Source organism: Cavia porcellus, unplaced genomic scaffold, assembly GCF_034190915.1.
Source record: "Cavia porcellus strain 051 isolate PalLab524CR breed Dunkin Hartley unplaced genomic scaffold, mCavPor4.1 scaffold_24, whole genome shotgun sequence".
In the NCBI taxonomy this organism is placed as follows: Eukaryota; Metazoa; Chordata; class Mammalia; order Rodentia; family Caviidae; genus Cavia; species Cavia porcellus.
In genome coordinates this window covers 35,869,530-35,884,409 of record NW_026947507.1, presented here as the reverse complement: position 1 = coordinate 35,884,409, position 14,880 = coordinate 35,869,530, and the positions used below count along the sequence as shown (strand labels likewise).

At 43.4% G+C, this 14,880-nt stretch overlaps 1 protein-coding gene across 1 annotated transcript in view; it reads left to right on the top strand.

The window, feature by feature from the left end:
- Positions 1-390: 390 nt before the first annotated feature.
- Positions 391-14,880, top strand: part of Bin3 (bridging integrator 3) — a 39,946-nt gene continuing 25,456 nt past the window's right edge. The window contains exon 1 of the mRNA XM_003479659.5: positions 391-503. Coding sequence (XP_003479707.2) covers positions 496-503 — 8 coding nt within the window. The 5' untranslated portion in view covers positions 391-495. The remainder of the gene's footprint in view (positions 504-14,880) is intronic.

Here is a 14,880-nt window from a genome sequence, read left to right as displayed (position 1 = left end):
TGAACCTATCTAAAGTTGAGCTCTGAGCCTTCTTGGCAGAGGGAAAGACTCATTTGTTGGTTGCTGCAGGTAATGCATACGCAGCAACGTAATATTTAGGAGATACAGAGTATACGGCAAATGAAAGTCTTCTTCACATGGTTTCTCCTTCAATGGCTTCTTGTACCCACAACTGCTGAGCTTGTCTTTTGACTAAAGATCTCCAGATACAAGAGTCACTGTTGGAAGTCTGAACCCCACTTCCATCCCCAGGTCCTCCCTCTGCCTCAAAGCCCGAAGCTAGGGCGCAACAGCCGCGGGTAAGGGAAACTCCTCTGCAAGCACTGGAGCACTCGACGGCCAAAGGGTTAACTTGTTAAGCCCCGCCCCCTCACCCGCCTCTTCCGCGCAGAGGGGGAGGTTGACGTCACTTCCTGGAGACTGGCTGAATCCGGAAGTGATCCCTGAAGACTGCGGTGCGGCGGAGGACCCCGGCACCGGCTCAGGTTCAGGACCATGAGTTGGTGAGTGAGGCCCAGACTGCAGGATCCGGTTGAGCCCCGGGCCCACCTGCGCCTGGCCCTGTGTCAGCTCAGAATCCCGGCGCCCGCCCTTCCCTCACCGACCCCTGCTCCAGGGGTCTTCCTCTATGTCTTACCGGAGTCGCCATCTCTCGGCCAGACTTTTCGGACACGGGCGAGAAGATCCCCATAGCCTGGGATCCCGAGTCTGACAATGTTTCCTGGTTCTCTTTTCCAAGAAGTGTTTCTTTCCAGCTCCTAAAAGTGAAAGACTTCCCTGTACTTTTCTCTTTTTACAGTATCCATTGGGGTGGAATCAGTGTCTTCCTCCTTCACTGTGGGAAGCTCTCCACGGCGCGTGTTCGCCCCAGATCTGTGATCCTCACTTTGGCATTGTGAGACCAGTAGTGATCAGAAACCACCCACTTTCAGATAATTAGCCTTTGTACCATTTACCAGCCTTCAAAAAACAACGAAAACTAGTATCTCTTTTGGAAGAGGCCGGAATTACACCCCAGTCCCACTGCTTTAATGTGGATTTTAGTGATTTCTAGGACCGTGACCTTACTACTCTCCTTTCAAAATAGACATGGTTAAATTTAAACCTTATGGAACTATCGCACCATGAGAAAAGAAGCCAAGGGTCTTAGATTAGCGGAGTCACAACTCCAAGTACTGCACAGCTGGGTGATACTTGGAGCGTAGTAGACATTTCATAATGTTTAACGATTGATTTATTTTTGTAAGACTGCTTGCCCTGTAGCCAGTCTCTGTTCATTGCTCTGGAGTGTGATGTTCACAGGAAAGAACCATGGCTTGCATTCTTTCCTGGGGCTTCCTCAAGAGGCTGCCCATGTCAAGGACCTTACCTTACCATCAGGCTCAAGAACTTGTGTATCCACAAGCCCTCATCTCGAGATTCAACTATAATCCAATTGTATGAATAAATTGACCCCCAGAGAGGTAGAAGATGTATTGACCCTTTTAGAACTCAAGTTCCATTAACATTGGAAACATGTTTGCCACTCTGTCCTCAGTCTAACTTGTTTATGCAAAGTAGTACATAGTGATCAGTTATGAATGAATGAAAATAGAAAAATATTATCCTTCAGGGATGTGTTTGCAGGCTAACATGACCATCAGTGGAGACCATGCTATAGCCAGAAAAGGTGGTGTCTGTCAGTCAGTGTCAAAGATAGTTCTCTAATGTAAGATGTAAACCATGTCCATCCCCTTCCCTCCCTGCTTCTTAGACCAGGGTTGATTGTCAATCAGGACAGCAGGTGGAAGGAAGCCTGAGGCAGTGCCCTAATAAGCCCCAGTAGGAGCTGCTGCTTTTCCCATTTTTTGCTCTAGGAGTCCAACAGAGAACTAAAATCCTAAAAATCTAACTTTCTTATCTCATTATTGCTTAGCTAGTGATGGACAAAGTGGTAATTCTTCAATTCCCTTTCCAAGAGAAAATTTCTTTAAGTGTCAGTCTGGGTCCCCCAGGTTGTGATGTGATGTTGTTTCCTCTTGTTGGCCCCATCTTAAATCCCTTGCCTAATTTTTTGAAGTAAAAAGCAAAAAGTACAGATGCTTTGTATTGTTTAGATTGGTATTAAAATTTTAAAAATTGAGTCAATCTCTTCACCAATTGGGTGAAAGTAGGTCAGAGAATACTAACAGTAAATGATTTTCTGGGTGATTTGAGACAAGTTGTTTCCACTTCTCTTGCAGAAAGTTTATTCCTTGAAAAACTAGCAGTCCATTCACTGAAGTCCATCAGGTTGGAGAGAACTGAAATTGGCAGCTATCTAGGAGCTGAGATTTTTAAGAAATAGAATTAATTTACCACTACGTGCACATCTCGTTACCTCCTTACACTGAGGGTCACAATCAAAAGGGTGGCTTTGTATTTCAAAGCTGAGATTCTTTTCAGTTTCTCCTTAAAAACTGTCTACGTCATTTCTTGCGTGGTCCCTGACCCTCTCTCCCTAAGAGGGGACCAGCACCGGCGCCTGGGCACACAATCACACTCAGTTCCTAGCTCAATGGCTGGCAAGGGGACCAGGACTAGGTCCTTCTGATTCACTCCCAGAGTGGTTTTCCTGCTCCCAGAATGAATCCATCTATTCATCTGAGACTGGAATTCTGAGTAGGGGAAGAGACCAGAGTGACGTAGAACCATCCTGGGAGGCTGATGCCCAAGGTCAAGTTCACCAAGTACATAGGCTGTGCCAGCCATCCCTAAATCGGCCTAGGGGCACATGGCCCATGGTCCCCAAAGGGTAACCATTGTTTTGGGGCTAGGCTGGGCTTTCAAAATGTCACAGTAAGAAATGTCCAGTGTTGATGCCCTTTGCACACTGTGGACTTTGCATGAAGAGTGAGAGGCCTTTGTTCTCTGCTTCCTCTGTGGAGGCAGCCTGCCCACTCTGTTTACTTAGTGAGTACCTGCTGCCTTCCTGTACTAGCCAGGCGTCCATGCATGTGCCATTCAGCAAGGCAACCCAGTGAAGAACGCATTTGATGTTCACATTTCAGATCTCTGGTTGACTAATGGCTGTGAGCCAGACGCTCTCTCCTTTGTCTCCCTTCCTCCCTCCTAGCCTCCCACTTTGTCCCCTGTCCTTCTCTCTTCCTGTTGATGTATGTTTTTGTTATGGTATGGAGAAAGAATTAAGAATAGTGAATTTAGCTCTCTCCAATAATTGCAGCCTTCCCTGCAGCCACAGAAGGAAATTAGCGGCAATGGAGATAAATTCAACTAGGAGGTAGAGTGCTGTGCTCAAATTCTGGTTTGGTTGCTCGCGGTATATAGCCAGTCAGCTTCTCCTACCTTGTTTTCTGCATCTATAAAAGAACAAATAATCCCAGTAGACATTCTGCTACGTGGGTCAGCTGTGAAATGAAGGGAGACTGTCTATGATAAGATCCTTTTTGACTTTCTAGGCTCTTCTTGTTTGCCCCTAAATATTAGTGTTCTTTGGGCTCAGTGCTTAGCTCCCTGTTAAGTGTACAATTCTGAGAGTAAACGATGCTCTTTACAGCCCTGTGCAGCTGAGCTAGGGTGTTCAGTAGATTAGGTTAGTGAATGCTTTTTCCAATAAGATCTTTTTAATTTACATGGGTTCAGCAAGGTATAGTACCATAAGTTCAAGGGCACCTGTAGGGTAGTGTGCACTTATGTAATACTCAACAATATTTATTGCTATGCCCATAAAACATTTACAACATAACAAATGTCTGTGCTAAATGTTGCAGGGCATGTGAAAGACGGCAAGAGTAAATGCTTGTCTTCAGCCAGTGTCTGAAAAGTGCTTAGGATTCAGTATAAGGACAGCTGGTCACTAAATGTCAGCATCACATCATCAAGCCAGACTTCAAGTGGGAGATGCAATTTTAACTGAACTTTGACTTAACAAGTTGGTGCTGTTTCTCTGGGGAAGAAGAGAGAGATCCGTGTGGCGCAGGTGAGGCAAGATGGAAGCGTGGGGAATATTTCATGCTGTCAGACAGGAGGCCAGTTTGGGTGCAATAAACAGTGACTGGGCAGAGGCCTCAGTAGTGAGAATTGGCCCCCCAGTTCCAGGCCACATCGTATAGCGCTTTCAGTGCCATGCTGAGGAATTGAAATTGAGCCTGGCCTTTTGAAAATTGAAGGCTTTTGAGCAGGGAAGTGGCATGGCAAAAGCAATGATTTAGCCCAATTGTTTTCACAGTGGCCTGCAGGATAGCACCAAAAAGGAAAAGAATGGAGTCAGGAAGCCAACTTGAATGCTGGCTTCTAGAAATTTTTGAGCACAACTTGTAGCTAAAATATCTTTGACATTGCAGTACATATGCGCACACACACACATTTATACTTATTTCACACAGTATATGTGCAGTGCACTCCAGTGTTTTCTAGAATGTTCTTTTTCACATTTCAAAGGGTGATTCACCTCAGTGAATTTATGTTTTGACATATGTATATAGTGAAACAATGTATGGCAGTTTTAAGTGATTGGTGTGTTGTCCTGGGTTCAATCCCCTACCCCACAAAGTAACTTTTTTTGGGGGGGGTCTTTTTCATTTTTATCGGTAGCAGGGATCGAACTCATGACCGCCTGCTTGCAAGGCAGGTGCTCATGCCGCTGAGCTAAATCCCCAGCCCCAAAGTAACATATTTTTAAAAAATACATATATATGAATGAGTTGATAGTTACCATGTGTGGACTCCAGTTTGAAAAACAACTTCTAGGAATCTGATTGCTAATATTCAAGCTAGAAAGTAACACTTTTGATCCCAGCCAGCTAAAGATAGTGTTGTTTTTGCTGGGTTATAATAAGAAATACAGAGGGGCAGCTGTCCCTGAAACACTTGTCCATCACTTTCCAGAAAAGAAAGCCCAAGTGGACAGAGGCGCATACAAAGATGTTTAATCTTACAAGGAATCAGCAGAAAGATGAGGCGAACGGTGAGATGCATTTCACAAGCAGACTGAACAAGTGTTAAAAGTCTGACAGTGCCAAGTACCAGGGGCTGAGGAGCAGTGGGAACTCACACACTGGCAGGTCCAGAGAGGGTGAGTTGGAGGTTCTGCAGCACCCTGACCCCAGAGACTCAGAACTGTGCAGCAGGAGACCCGTGCAGGAAGCCATCATTGTAGGTGTCCCAGCCAGAGCGTGGGAAGACTCCTTGGGATGTCTTTCCACAGTGAAATATCACTTAGTAGTTAAAACACATGAGATAGAGCTGTGTGTATTGACATAGATGAATCTCAGAAACATACAGCTTCAGGCCGCTGTCTCCCACGTGGTACGATTTGTATGTAGTTTAGACCTGTAAAGCAATACTACATCTTGCTTATGGATGTGAATTTGTGGAGAGGAAGTACAAGAATAATAGATACTAAATCAGAATAGTGGTTACCTTATGGTCACAAGGAAAAGGAGGAGGAAGTGGGAAAGTGCTTCAAAGAACAGTGCTTCAAAGGTATCTATACTGTTGGACATCAGCCTGTCAAGGGATGCGGTCCACATCTGAGCGTTCAGCCAAGTGTGCACAGAAAAATATTTAGGGAAACAAAATTGCATCCATACTGAACATGTACAGACTTTTTCTTGTCCTTCCCTAAGCAGTATTAGTGTAACAGCTGTATAGCATTTACATTGTATTAGAAATTGTTAGTAAGGTAGAAGTGGTGTGTACAGGACGATGTGCGTAGATTGTGCAAATCCTAGGCCATTTTCTGTAAGGGACTTGAGTATGCATGAATTTGAGCCAAGGTCCAGAACCAGGCCTGCAGATAAGTATTGAGGCACCACTCCATTACTTGAAGAATAAGGTCGGAATCTGATGTGGTTCGGTGTTAGGATATCAAAAGTGGTAGATAATTAATACATATTCTTTGCAACTTTTTGAATCTTTCCAGTATTTCATAAAACTTTTTAATTCTAATCTGACCTCACCTTCCATAGCATGAGAATAGTTGTTCCCTGTGGCCAGTAGATGGGCATGATCTAGGGAGGGGCCTACAAATGACTTTGCATTCTCAGCCCTCCTCCTTCCCTCTGTGTTCTAGGGGCTACACTTTGAGCAGAGCAGAGGAAAAGGGTAACATCAGAGGGCTTTGTATTGCCTGGTTAGGAAGAGAAAACTGTGAAAACAAGATTAGAGCTAGTGCCTCAGAAGTTCCCCAGCCAGTCTCTGCTTCTGGGAGCCAGGACTGAGCACTCTTAGCCTGACCTTGAAAAAGAGGCCAGAGGGATTTCTTCTCCAGCTCACTGAGTAAGCAAGAGGAGCCAGACACCTCAGAATGCCTTGTGTTTCCCTGCAGTCTCAGCACTTGGGAATCAGAGACAGGCAGATTGCTGCAAATTCAAGGCCAGCCTGGGCTATATGTGAGTTCAAGACTAACCTGAACTACCTGTCTCCAAAAACGGGGGGGGGGGGGGGATTTCCTCCCCTTCGGGTCTTACAGATTAGAGTAAGAATAGGTGATAACTTATCAGAAAGCTGAAAAACAATAAAATTATAAACAGCCTCCTTGACTTGCCTGCTGCCTTCTCTTTTTGAACTTCAGGTGCTGTGTCAGCCCCCAGACTTCAGTCTGAAATGCTCCCGGTTTAGGAGCCAGTCCCTACTCCATTTTAAGTGGATGTGTAAATTGAGCTTATACTGTGAGGTGGCTGTGTGCTCTCCGATCCTTTCCTTTGTAAACAGAGTCAGTCACTGGGCCTCACTTTGATCTTCATCATCTGAATGCCCCAACAAATCCTTACAGATGGCTCCCTGCCATCTGGGGCCATTAAACATTAACCACTTACCAATTCAGGTATTTAAATACAGGGGGACCAAAGCATTTGTATTTTTTTATTAATTTTTATAAGATAACAGGAAATAAACAATTTTATCAGATCTATTCAATACAAGAATTAACTGTTTGAAAGAACACTTGCTCGGGCAACACTCGGGATAGTCAGTATAGAAATGGACGCACTGCCTGAGTGACCTTGGGGTAAACTGCTGAGGGTGGGGTTAAACTCACTTAACCCTCACAACCCTGCAGAACAAGCCGATGCTTACCCCATTTGACAAGGAAAGTGTGGCTCTCAGGAGGAAGGGACTTGACTCACAATTGGAAATTGGCAGAGTCAAGATTTGAACCCCAGTGTCTGACTCCCTAGTCCAACCTCATCCAGGTCTGTCTCTGGAAGCACAGGAGGGGACCACTTCAAATGATCCATGTATCAAGAACACGCAGCACCTAACACTCCGCACAGAATCTGCCCAGAGAAGATGCTTAATCAGTGGTCACTTTAGTTAGGTGGTCTCTGTGCTCACATGACCAGACAATGGGTAATTCTTTCTGTCTGTTTTTCAGAGGACATCCTGGGGAGTGGTGGGGAAGGAGAGATCACAGCTGAGCCGGAGGATTGTTCTGGTCCCAGTAACAAGTCAGCCAAGTCACAGAGTCATGGCTTTTATTTTTAAACATACACACTCACACTCACACTTCCTCGTACTGCTGGCAAGTTGGGGTCATCTGTGTCTCTGGTTTTGGATCCAATAATTTACAGCAAGGACAGGTGGGGCCAGAGACTGCGGTCATGGGTCCCGAGATGGGTGACTTCAGCTAGAGCCACTGTCCTTCTCTCTGGGGTCTCTCACATCCTGCCTGCGGCTGAACTTTCCCCAACCCCCACGTGTCAGGCCAGCTGGCCCAAGAGCCAGAGAGGATGGCTGCAGCACACAGCTGTCCCACCGGAGCCGGATGAGTCTCCATAGCCTGGCCCAATCCTGGCCCTCTGCTTTTCCTCCCTGGTTGTTAAGGTAGTGGTGGCCTCGTGGGGCCTCAAACCAGAGCAGGCAGCAATCCAAGGACAGAGTCACAGAAGGCTGGGGGAGGGGCCGGTCCTTGTAGCCTGCAGAAGCTGCTGCCTTTCGCCCACCTTCCTGCTCTTGCCAGAGACAGTGACTCAGGCCCAGACCACTCCCTGGGGAGCCAGGGTTTCAGCCACTATCAACCACCACCCACTCTTTGCTCCTAACTCCCCACCTTCTCACCTCCCTCACCTCCCCCAGTGCTGTGGATCTCCTGCCCAGCTGGGGTGTCAGAGGGATCCAGGGTGGGGTTGACTGAATCATCTCAGGGTTCTTTCCACCCCCAAGCCAAGCCTAGATGCAGGTTCACTAGAAACAGATTCTGGAAGCCCAAGCGAAGACAGCAAGGCATGTGGAGGTTTCAGCTTCTCTCCACTCCTTGGTATGGGAGTGGAGAACTCTTCCCAAGAAGGCAGAGGTGGAGAGCTCTGCCGGGGTGACCAGGGGATCCCCACCCAACTGCCATCTGGGCCTGCCTCTTGTCTCTGCCTCTGCAGTAGAGGGGGTGAGGAAACAAAAGATTGAGAAACCCAGCAAATTGAAAATGCAGAAGAGCTGTTTTTGTAAATAGACATTACACAAGAGCAGGAGCTTTTTTGGAAAGGTTTTAGTGAGACAGACAGAATTAGCCAACTGGCATCATGCTGCTAATAGAGATATTTACTGTTTGAAAAGTATATTTGTCGCTTTGGAGAACATCCTGTTGACTTTTCTTTATTGTGAAAGAAAATAGAATTTTTCCCCTTTCCCTCCGTACACATACAACTTTTGTTTTCCTTTTAGAGGTGGGGCACAGTAGAGGCTAAGAGAGCAGTTCTCTCCATTTTATGGCTGAAACCAGAATATCCTTCTCATGCCCTCTGGTGCTTGTGTTTGTGGAATTGCACACAGAACGAAGAACTCTGAGGGCAGAGGACTCAGAACCTCTTGATTTCTTCTACAGCATAGAGATTTTCTTTTGAATTCGTAGGGAGAATGCTGAGAGGTTGGGAGGAGGAGCAGGAGGAGGAGCAAAAGTCCTGAGGCCCCATGGTCCTCCCTGTCCTAGAGGAGTGGGGCCTCAGCCCATGTGACCCAGCAGTTCCCAGGCAGCTGCAGCCCTGGAGATGCTGTGGTCTTCACAGCCCTGCAAAGCTGCAATTTGTGTTGAAGTTCCCGTGCCAGCAGTGAAGCAGAGGCCAAGAGCTGAGGCATGGTAGCTGGGTTGCTTTTTCCTCTTGCCTACCCCTCCTTGCCACCTGGGTGGGTCCTGCTAGGATGTCCCATTCAGGGGCAGAGGGAATCTGATCCTTGCATCCAGATGCCTACCCCAATGTCCTGACTTTCTGTCTCCTTTGCCTTTGTATTATCTTGTACCTCTGTTCTGATCACCTCTTCTAGCTCCACTTCTGAGACCAAAGGCTTGCTCTTTTGTCTTGGGTCTCTGCTGAATGTCCTGTCCCTGGAACTGTGACACCTCTCATAGGTTTAGTTGTGATGAATTCAGAATTGGGAGAGGGAAGACAATGAATGATACTACTTCTTTGCTGTAAGAGTAGCTTTTCCAGGAACCTTAAGGCACAGTGTGGTATTTTACAGGGCCCATGGGGCAGTGCACATTTACTATTCAGTGCTTACTGTGTATGTGAACTTGACCATGAGGTCAAAGCGTGAGTCTGTCTTGCTTAGCGTGGCATCCCTGGAGCCTAGCACATTGCTTGGCACAGAGGTGGCCCTGAAATATTTATTAAATATTCAGTGAAAGGTTGACAGTAGCACTGTGCTTAGCAGAGTACCTGCTGGAGTTACAAACAAGCACAACATTTATAGTCCCTACCCTTGAGGAGCTGTGTGTCCCTGGAAACCAAGTCATAGATGTGGTTAATTAGCCTGCCTCCTTTACCCAGCAGAGTCCCGTCAGAAATGAAAGACCAGCTCAGGCCTGGGAAGTGCATTTGCAGTTCATCACAGTGATGGGTCATCACAAAGTGAACTGGCCGCCTGCTAAGATGCTGAAAAGTCAGGGGGATAAGTAAAACATACGACCGTTATGTGTTTTAGTGATCTAGGAACAGAAAGATGCTTCCTTACTATTAGGAGGTTTTTCTGGCTGAAATCAGAAACTCCCTTCATGATTTAATATTGAAGATCAGATGTAAAACCTAAAACTTTTCTCCCCATACAATTTCTACCTAACACAGTAGAACAGTAACATAAACATAAATTGGTATAAACACTAGGTAAGAAAATGGATATTTTATCCTTGCTTTTCATATCATAAGACTGGAAAACCTGTCTGTCTAGAAAACCAATTAGTCCATCCCAACCCCAACTGAACTTCTCAGGCTGCATAGATTACATATATGGTCTGTTACCAGCACGATAAAATGAAAGAGTGAGTCCCATTTTATAGTATGACCAAAAATATAAAATCCCATGGAATGCGCCTAAGACATGTGGATCCAAAAATGTAATATATTAGTACTACTTGAGATCTTAATATTTAAGAAAATAAGTATAAAAAATCTAGTAAAAACCATTAAGACTGAAGAACTTAATAAAATAAGACTAGACTGAGCAGGAGGAAATATGGCCCTACCTAAATGAGTAAACCTAGTATTTGTAAAGATGTACGTTCTTTTTTTTTTTTTTTTTTTTCTTTTTTTGTCTTTTTGAGACAGGATCTCGCTGTGCAGTTCAGGCTGGCCTTGAGCTCACTTTGTAGCCCAGGCTGGTCTCAAACTTGCAACGATCCTCCTGCCTCAGCTGGGATTAGAGGCGTGAACCACCACGCCCAGCTACTAAGATATAGGTTCTTTACACATGCACAACCCCCACTAAATGTAATGTGTTTCCCATAATATTAAGTATATTATGGGATTGGGGGGCATAGCTGATGATTTTCAAATTCATCCTGAATAAATAAATGAAAATAGTCCCAAAAATTACCTGAGAAAGAATCATAATGGGAAAGGATTTACTTTAGTAGGTGCTAAGTACTTTTGTAAGCCTCACTAGAGAGTAGATCAGTCTGTGATAGGGTATAGAAGCATTTAACATTGATAAAATGATTTTTGCATTGACTATTAAAACAACTGGCTTGTTATGCATTCAAATTTTAAATGGAGTAAAAATTTTAATATAAAAAATTAAAAACCTTGATACAGAAATGCAAGGAACATTGAATATTCAGAATTGTTTCACAAAGAATAAAGTTGGAGAACTTTTATTTCCTAACCTTAAAACTTACTATGGTTACAGTCACTAAGACAGTGTGGTATTGGCAGCAGGCTAGACAGATAGATTGATGAATTAGAATTAAGAGCCCAGGGGCTGGGGATTTAGCTCAGCAGCATAAGTACCTGCCTTGCAAGCAGCTGGTTGTGAGTTCAATCCCCAGTACTGATAAAAAGAAAAAAAAAAATTAAGAACCCAGTAATAAATTCTTACATTTACGATTAGTTAATTTTTAATGAGAATTGCAAAGGAATGAGTTGGACCCTTACCTCCCACACTACATACAAAATTTAACTCCAAATGAATCAAAGACCTAAGTTTAAAACCCAACCATAAAACTCTCAGAACAAAACATAAGGGCAAATCTCTATTACCTTGAATGTGTCAAAGAATTCTTAAATGACACTAAACACATGAGCAAAAGAAAAATTAGGTTGGACTTCATTAACATTTAAAACTTTAAAACACAAAATGAAAAACAAACTCAAGAGATAAGAGAAAATATTTGCCAGTCATATATCTAATTAGGGACTTAGACCTAGCGTATACAAGGGCCAATTCTCAGTAGCAAAACTCAGGAAATACTTCTTAAAAGACAAGTGGTCCATGAACACACAAAAATATGCTCAACATTAGTAGTCATTAGGGAAATACAAACCAAAGCCACGTTGAAATACGAGCCTGTGTGGTCCAAAAAAAACCCACCCTGGACTGGGGATGGGAATACCAAGAGCCATCCCACCTTACATCCCAGAATCCTCCACAGATCAGAAGTGGGAGGCACTGAACTTCTAGAGCTGGAGTGAAGCTAAGGGTCAGTTGAAAGCTGTTCATGAACAAATTTAAAGCCCTGATGCCCCTTCAATTCCATTTCACTGGAAGACCTCTGCCACACCCTAGCAGAAAGAGGAAGGGTTCCCAAACCCCAGAGGGTTCTGTGCTAGGGCACACAGAATATGGCAGACTGTGAAACTAATGAAGCCTAGGCTTTGAGAACCCTGCCTTCTCTGAGACCCTTGGAAGAAACCTTAGCTGTGCATTCACCTGGTCCTTTGTTTTTGTAAATTGAAAAGAAAGTGTATTTATACTACAGTTAGTTTTTTAGAAACAAAATCCTGTACCATTGTCTTCTATTTGAGTAGCCTGGGCCTTGCTGGAGATGGGCCTGGGTAGGGGTTCAGAAGTACACTGTTTTAACTGCAATTTGTAGAGACATTTATAACAGAACAAGTGAAAAATTACTGACACTGAGTGGGAAATATGGAGGGAGTAGAAATTAGTCTGAAGTCAAGCAAAGTATAAGAAACATTTTCAGTCATACCAAAAGCTGTTAACCCATTGAGGGGAGAAAATCAGTTTTAAAGGGTGGGGGATTTAGTTCAATGGCTCAAACCGCTTGCCTGGTAAGCACAAGGTCGTGAGTTGATCCCTGGTACAAAAAAAAATCAGCTTTAAATTGGCCTGATGATTGTTTCATAATACAGTTAATGAAGAAGAAGAGTGACTCATATGAACACATCAATAAAACATTGAAATTTAACATGAAAGACAAAAATAATAGAACTCATGATATGCCCTCTGACAAGGACATCAGTGACAAACTAGTTACTGTCAGTAATTCAGAGAACGTTAAAGATTAGTCACTACAAGAAATCTTGAAATGTGCCCTGAAATCTTACAATTTATTTGTGAAATAAACATGAGCTTTTCCTAAATTTTATAATAATCAGAAAATTTATGTTACCAATAAGCTGGGGGGGAAGCTTTTCTAAACTGTAATAGGAAATACATTTAATTTAAATCAGCCATCCTAGAGAAAAGGCTGAGTTATCTTTCCTTTCACTCTAAGAAAAAGATGTGGCCAACTCTGACATTTGAAGAGGTAATCAAAGATGATCAGGATGTAGAGATAAATATATAGAGATATGTCAGGTTGGTGATTAATGAAACAGAGGTTATTCATTTCATGCTGTTTGTATCATTTGTCCTCTTTAAGACTTGTTAAGATTTTTACTCTCTTCAGATTTTCAGTTTCATGCCTATTTTTATATTTGTGATTTTGTATTCTTTTTCCTTAAAGGGCCATAGAAAATTATATAAGCTCAGGCCCATGAAACACAACCCTGCCTCACAGAATAGCAAACACACTTGAAGTAGGGCAGCCGCAGTGGAGTCTGGAGGAAAATGTGAGCTTCCAAAACATGCTTGCCCCTCACCCAGCACATGTGCACGCACACACCCATCCACAAGCACACAACTCCTTCCACTCACTGAGCTTCAGAACAGTGATGGTTGTTTTTTGTGGGGTTCTTGTTTTTTTGAGACAGGATCTTGCTATGTAACCCAGGTTGGCCTCAAACTTGTGATGATCCTCCTGCCTCAGCTTCTCAAGTGCTAGGATTACAGGCATGTGCCACCATGCCCAGCCGCTCCCAGAACAATGAGCTGGGCCTTCTTCCTGAAGCAAGAAATAGGTGTCTCTTGTTTGGTTGGTTGGTTGGTTGGTTGGTTGTTTTTGGGATCGAACTTGTGACCTCACACTTGCCAGGTAGGCACTTGTGCTGCTGAGCTATGCCCCCAGCCCAAGGGTAGACTCTTACAGGAGATTTTACCACCCAGGAGAAAGGACTGTTTTGACAAGATAGCTGTGCATGGGGTGCACCTATAATCCCAACCCTCATGAATTATTAGTTTACCACCAAAATGCTCAGCCAGATCCCACTTCACAGCAGACCACCTCATCCCTGGGCTCCGAGCTGCTAGTTAGTTTTATTTCATCACCTCGACATGTGTGAGCAGGCAACCGAGAATTATCACACATCCAAGGGAAACATTCAGCATAAAAAATATAAGACTAAGTAGACAGGCAAAAAGCAACTTGGAGGGGAACTAAGACTATAAAGGGAGAAGAAACTTTATTTTTAAGCTATCATTAGATCCTCAGAGAGAGAAAGCATCTGTGAAATAAAAACAGGACACCATAAAAAGGAACATCCTGAATTTTTTTACATGTTCATAGTTATGAACTTACTTTATTTTTTATCAGTGTATGTTTGCAGTACCTGATTACATTCCTTGTGGGGAGTGATCCATGTACATAACGTTTGCCCTCCCACTGTCTCTTGATGCCGGTGCCATTGAGAGAGATCTGTCACCCTGCTTCCTAATATCTTTTGTTTTGTTCTTTATTTATATTTTGGGTTTTTCATATAAGAGAAACAACATAATATTTAAGCTTCTGTGTCTGATTGATTTTACTTAATGTTGTGGTCTCAAGGTACATCTATTTTCCTACAAATGACTTGTTTCCTAAAATTAAATAGAGCCCTTAGAAATTAAAAATCTGGTAGCAAAATAAAATAATGTGAAATAAAAACTATGAGAATTTTGCATCCTTGGCAATAGGTAAAAAGTAACCACATGCTTTTCTATTAGCATTTCTATTAGATTTTGTGAGGGAAATCAAACTCAAGACCTTGTGCTTGCCAAGCAGGTGCTTGTGCCACTGAGCTATATCCCCAGTCCTTTGATTTCTTTTGTAAACTGTACTAAACTGAAGCCATGTAATTGGAATTAAAGCCATGAATTTTAAAGTAAAACCAGCAGAAATGAAAAAATGCATTAAAAATGTTTGAAGACAAAATTAAGAAAATACTGAAAAACAGAGAAATTAGAAGACCAGCCAAGAAAAGTCTCATCAAAATTGTAACAATATCAGAAGTAAGAAATAGAGAACATGGAAGAGAAATCAATGTCAACAATGGCTTTGGGCCCTATAACTGAAGATTATAAATTCCTAAGTTGAAACTT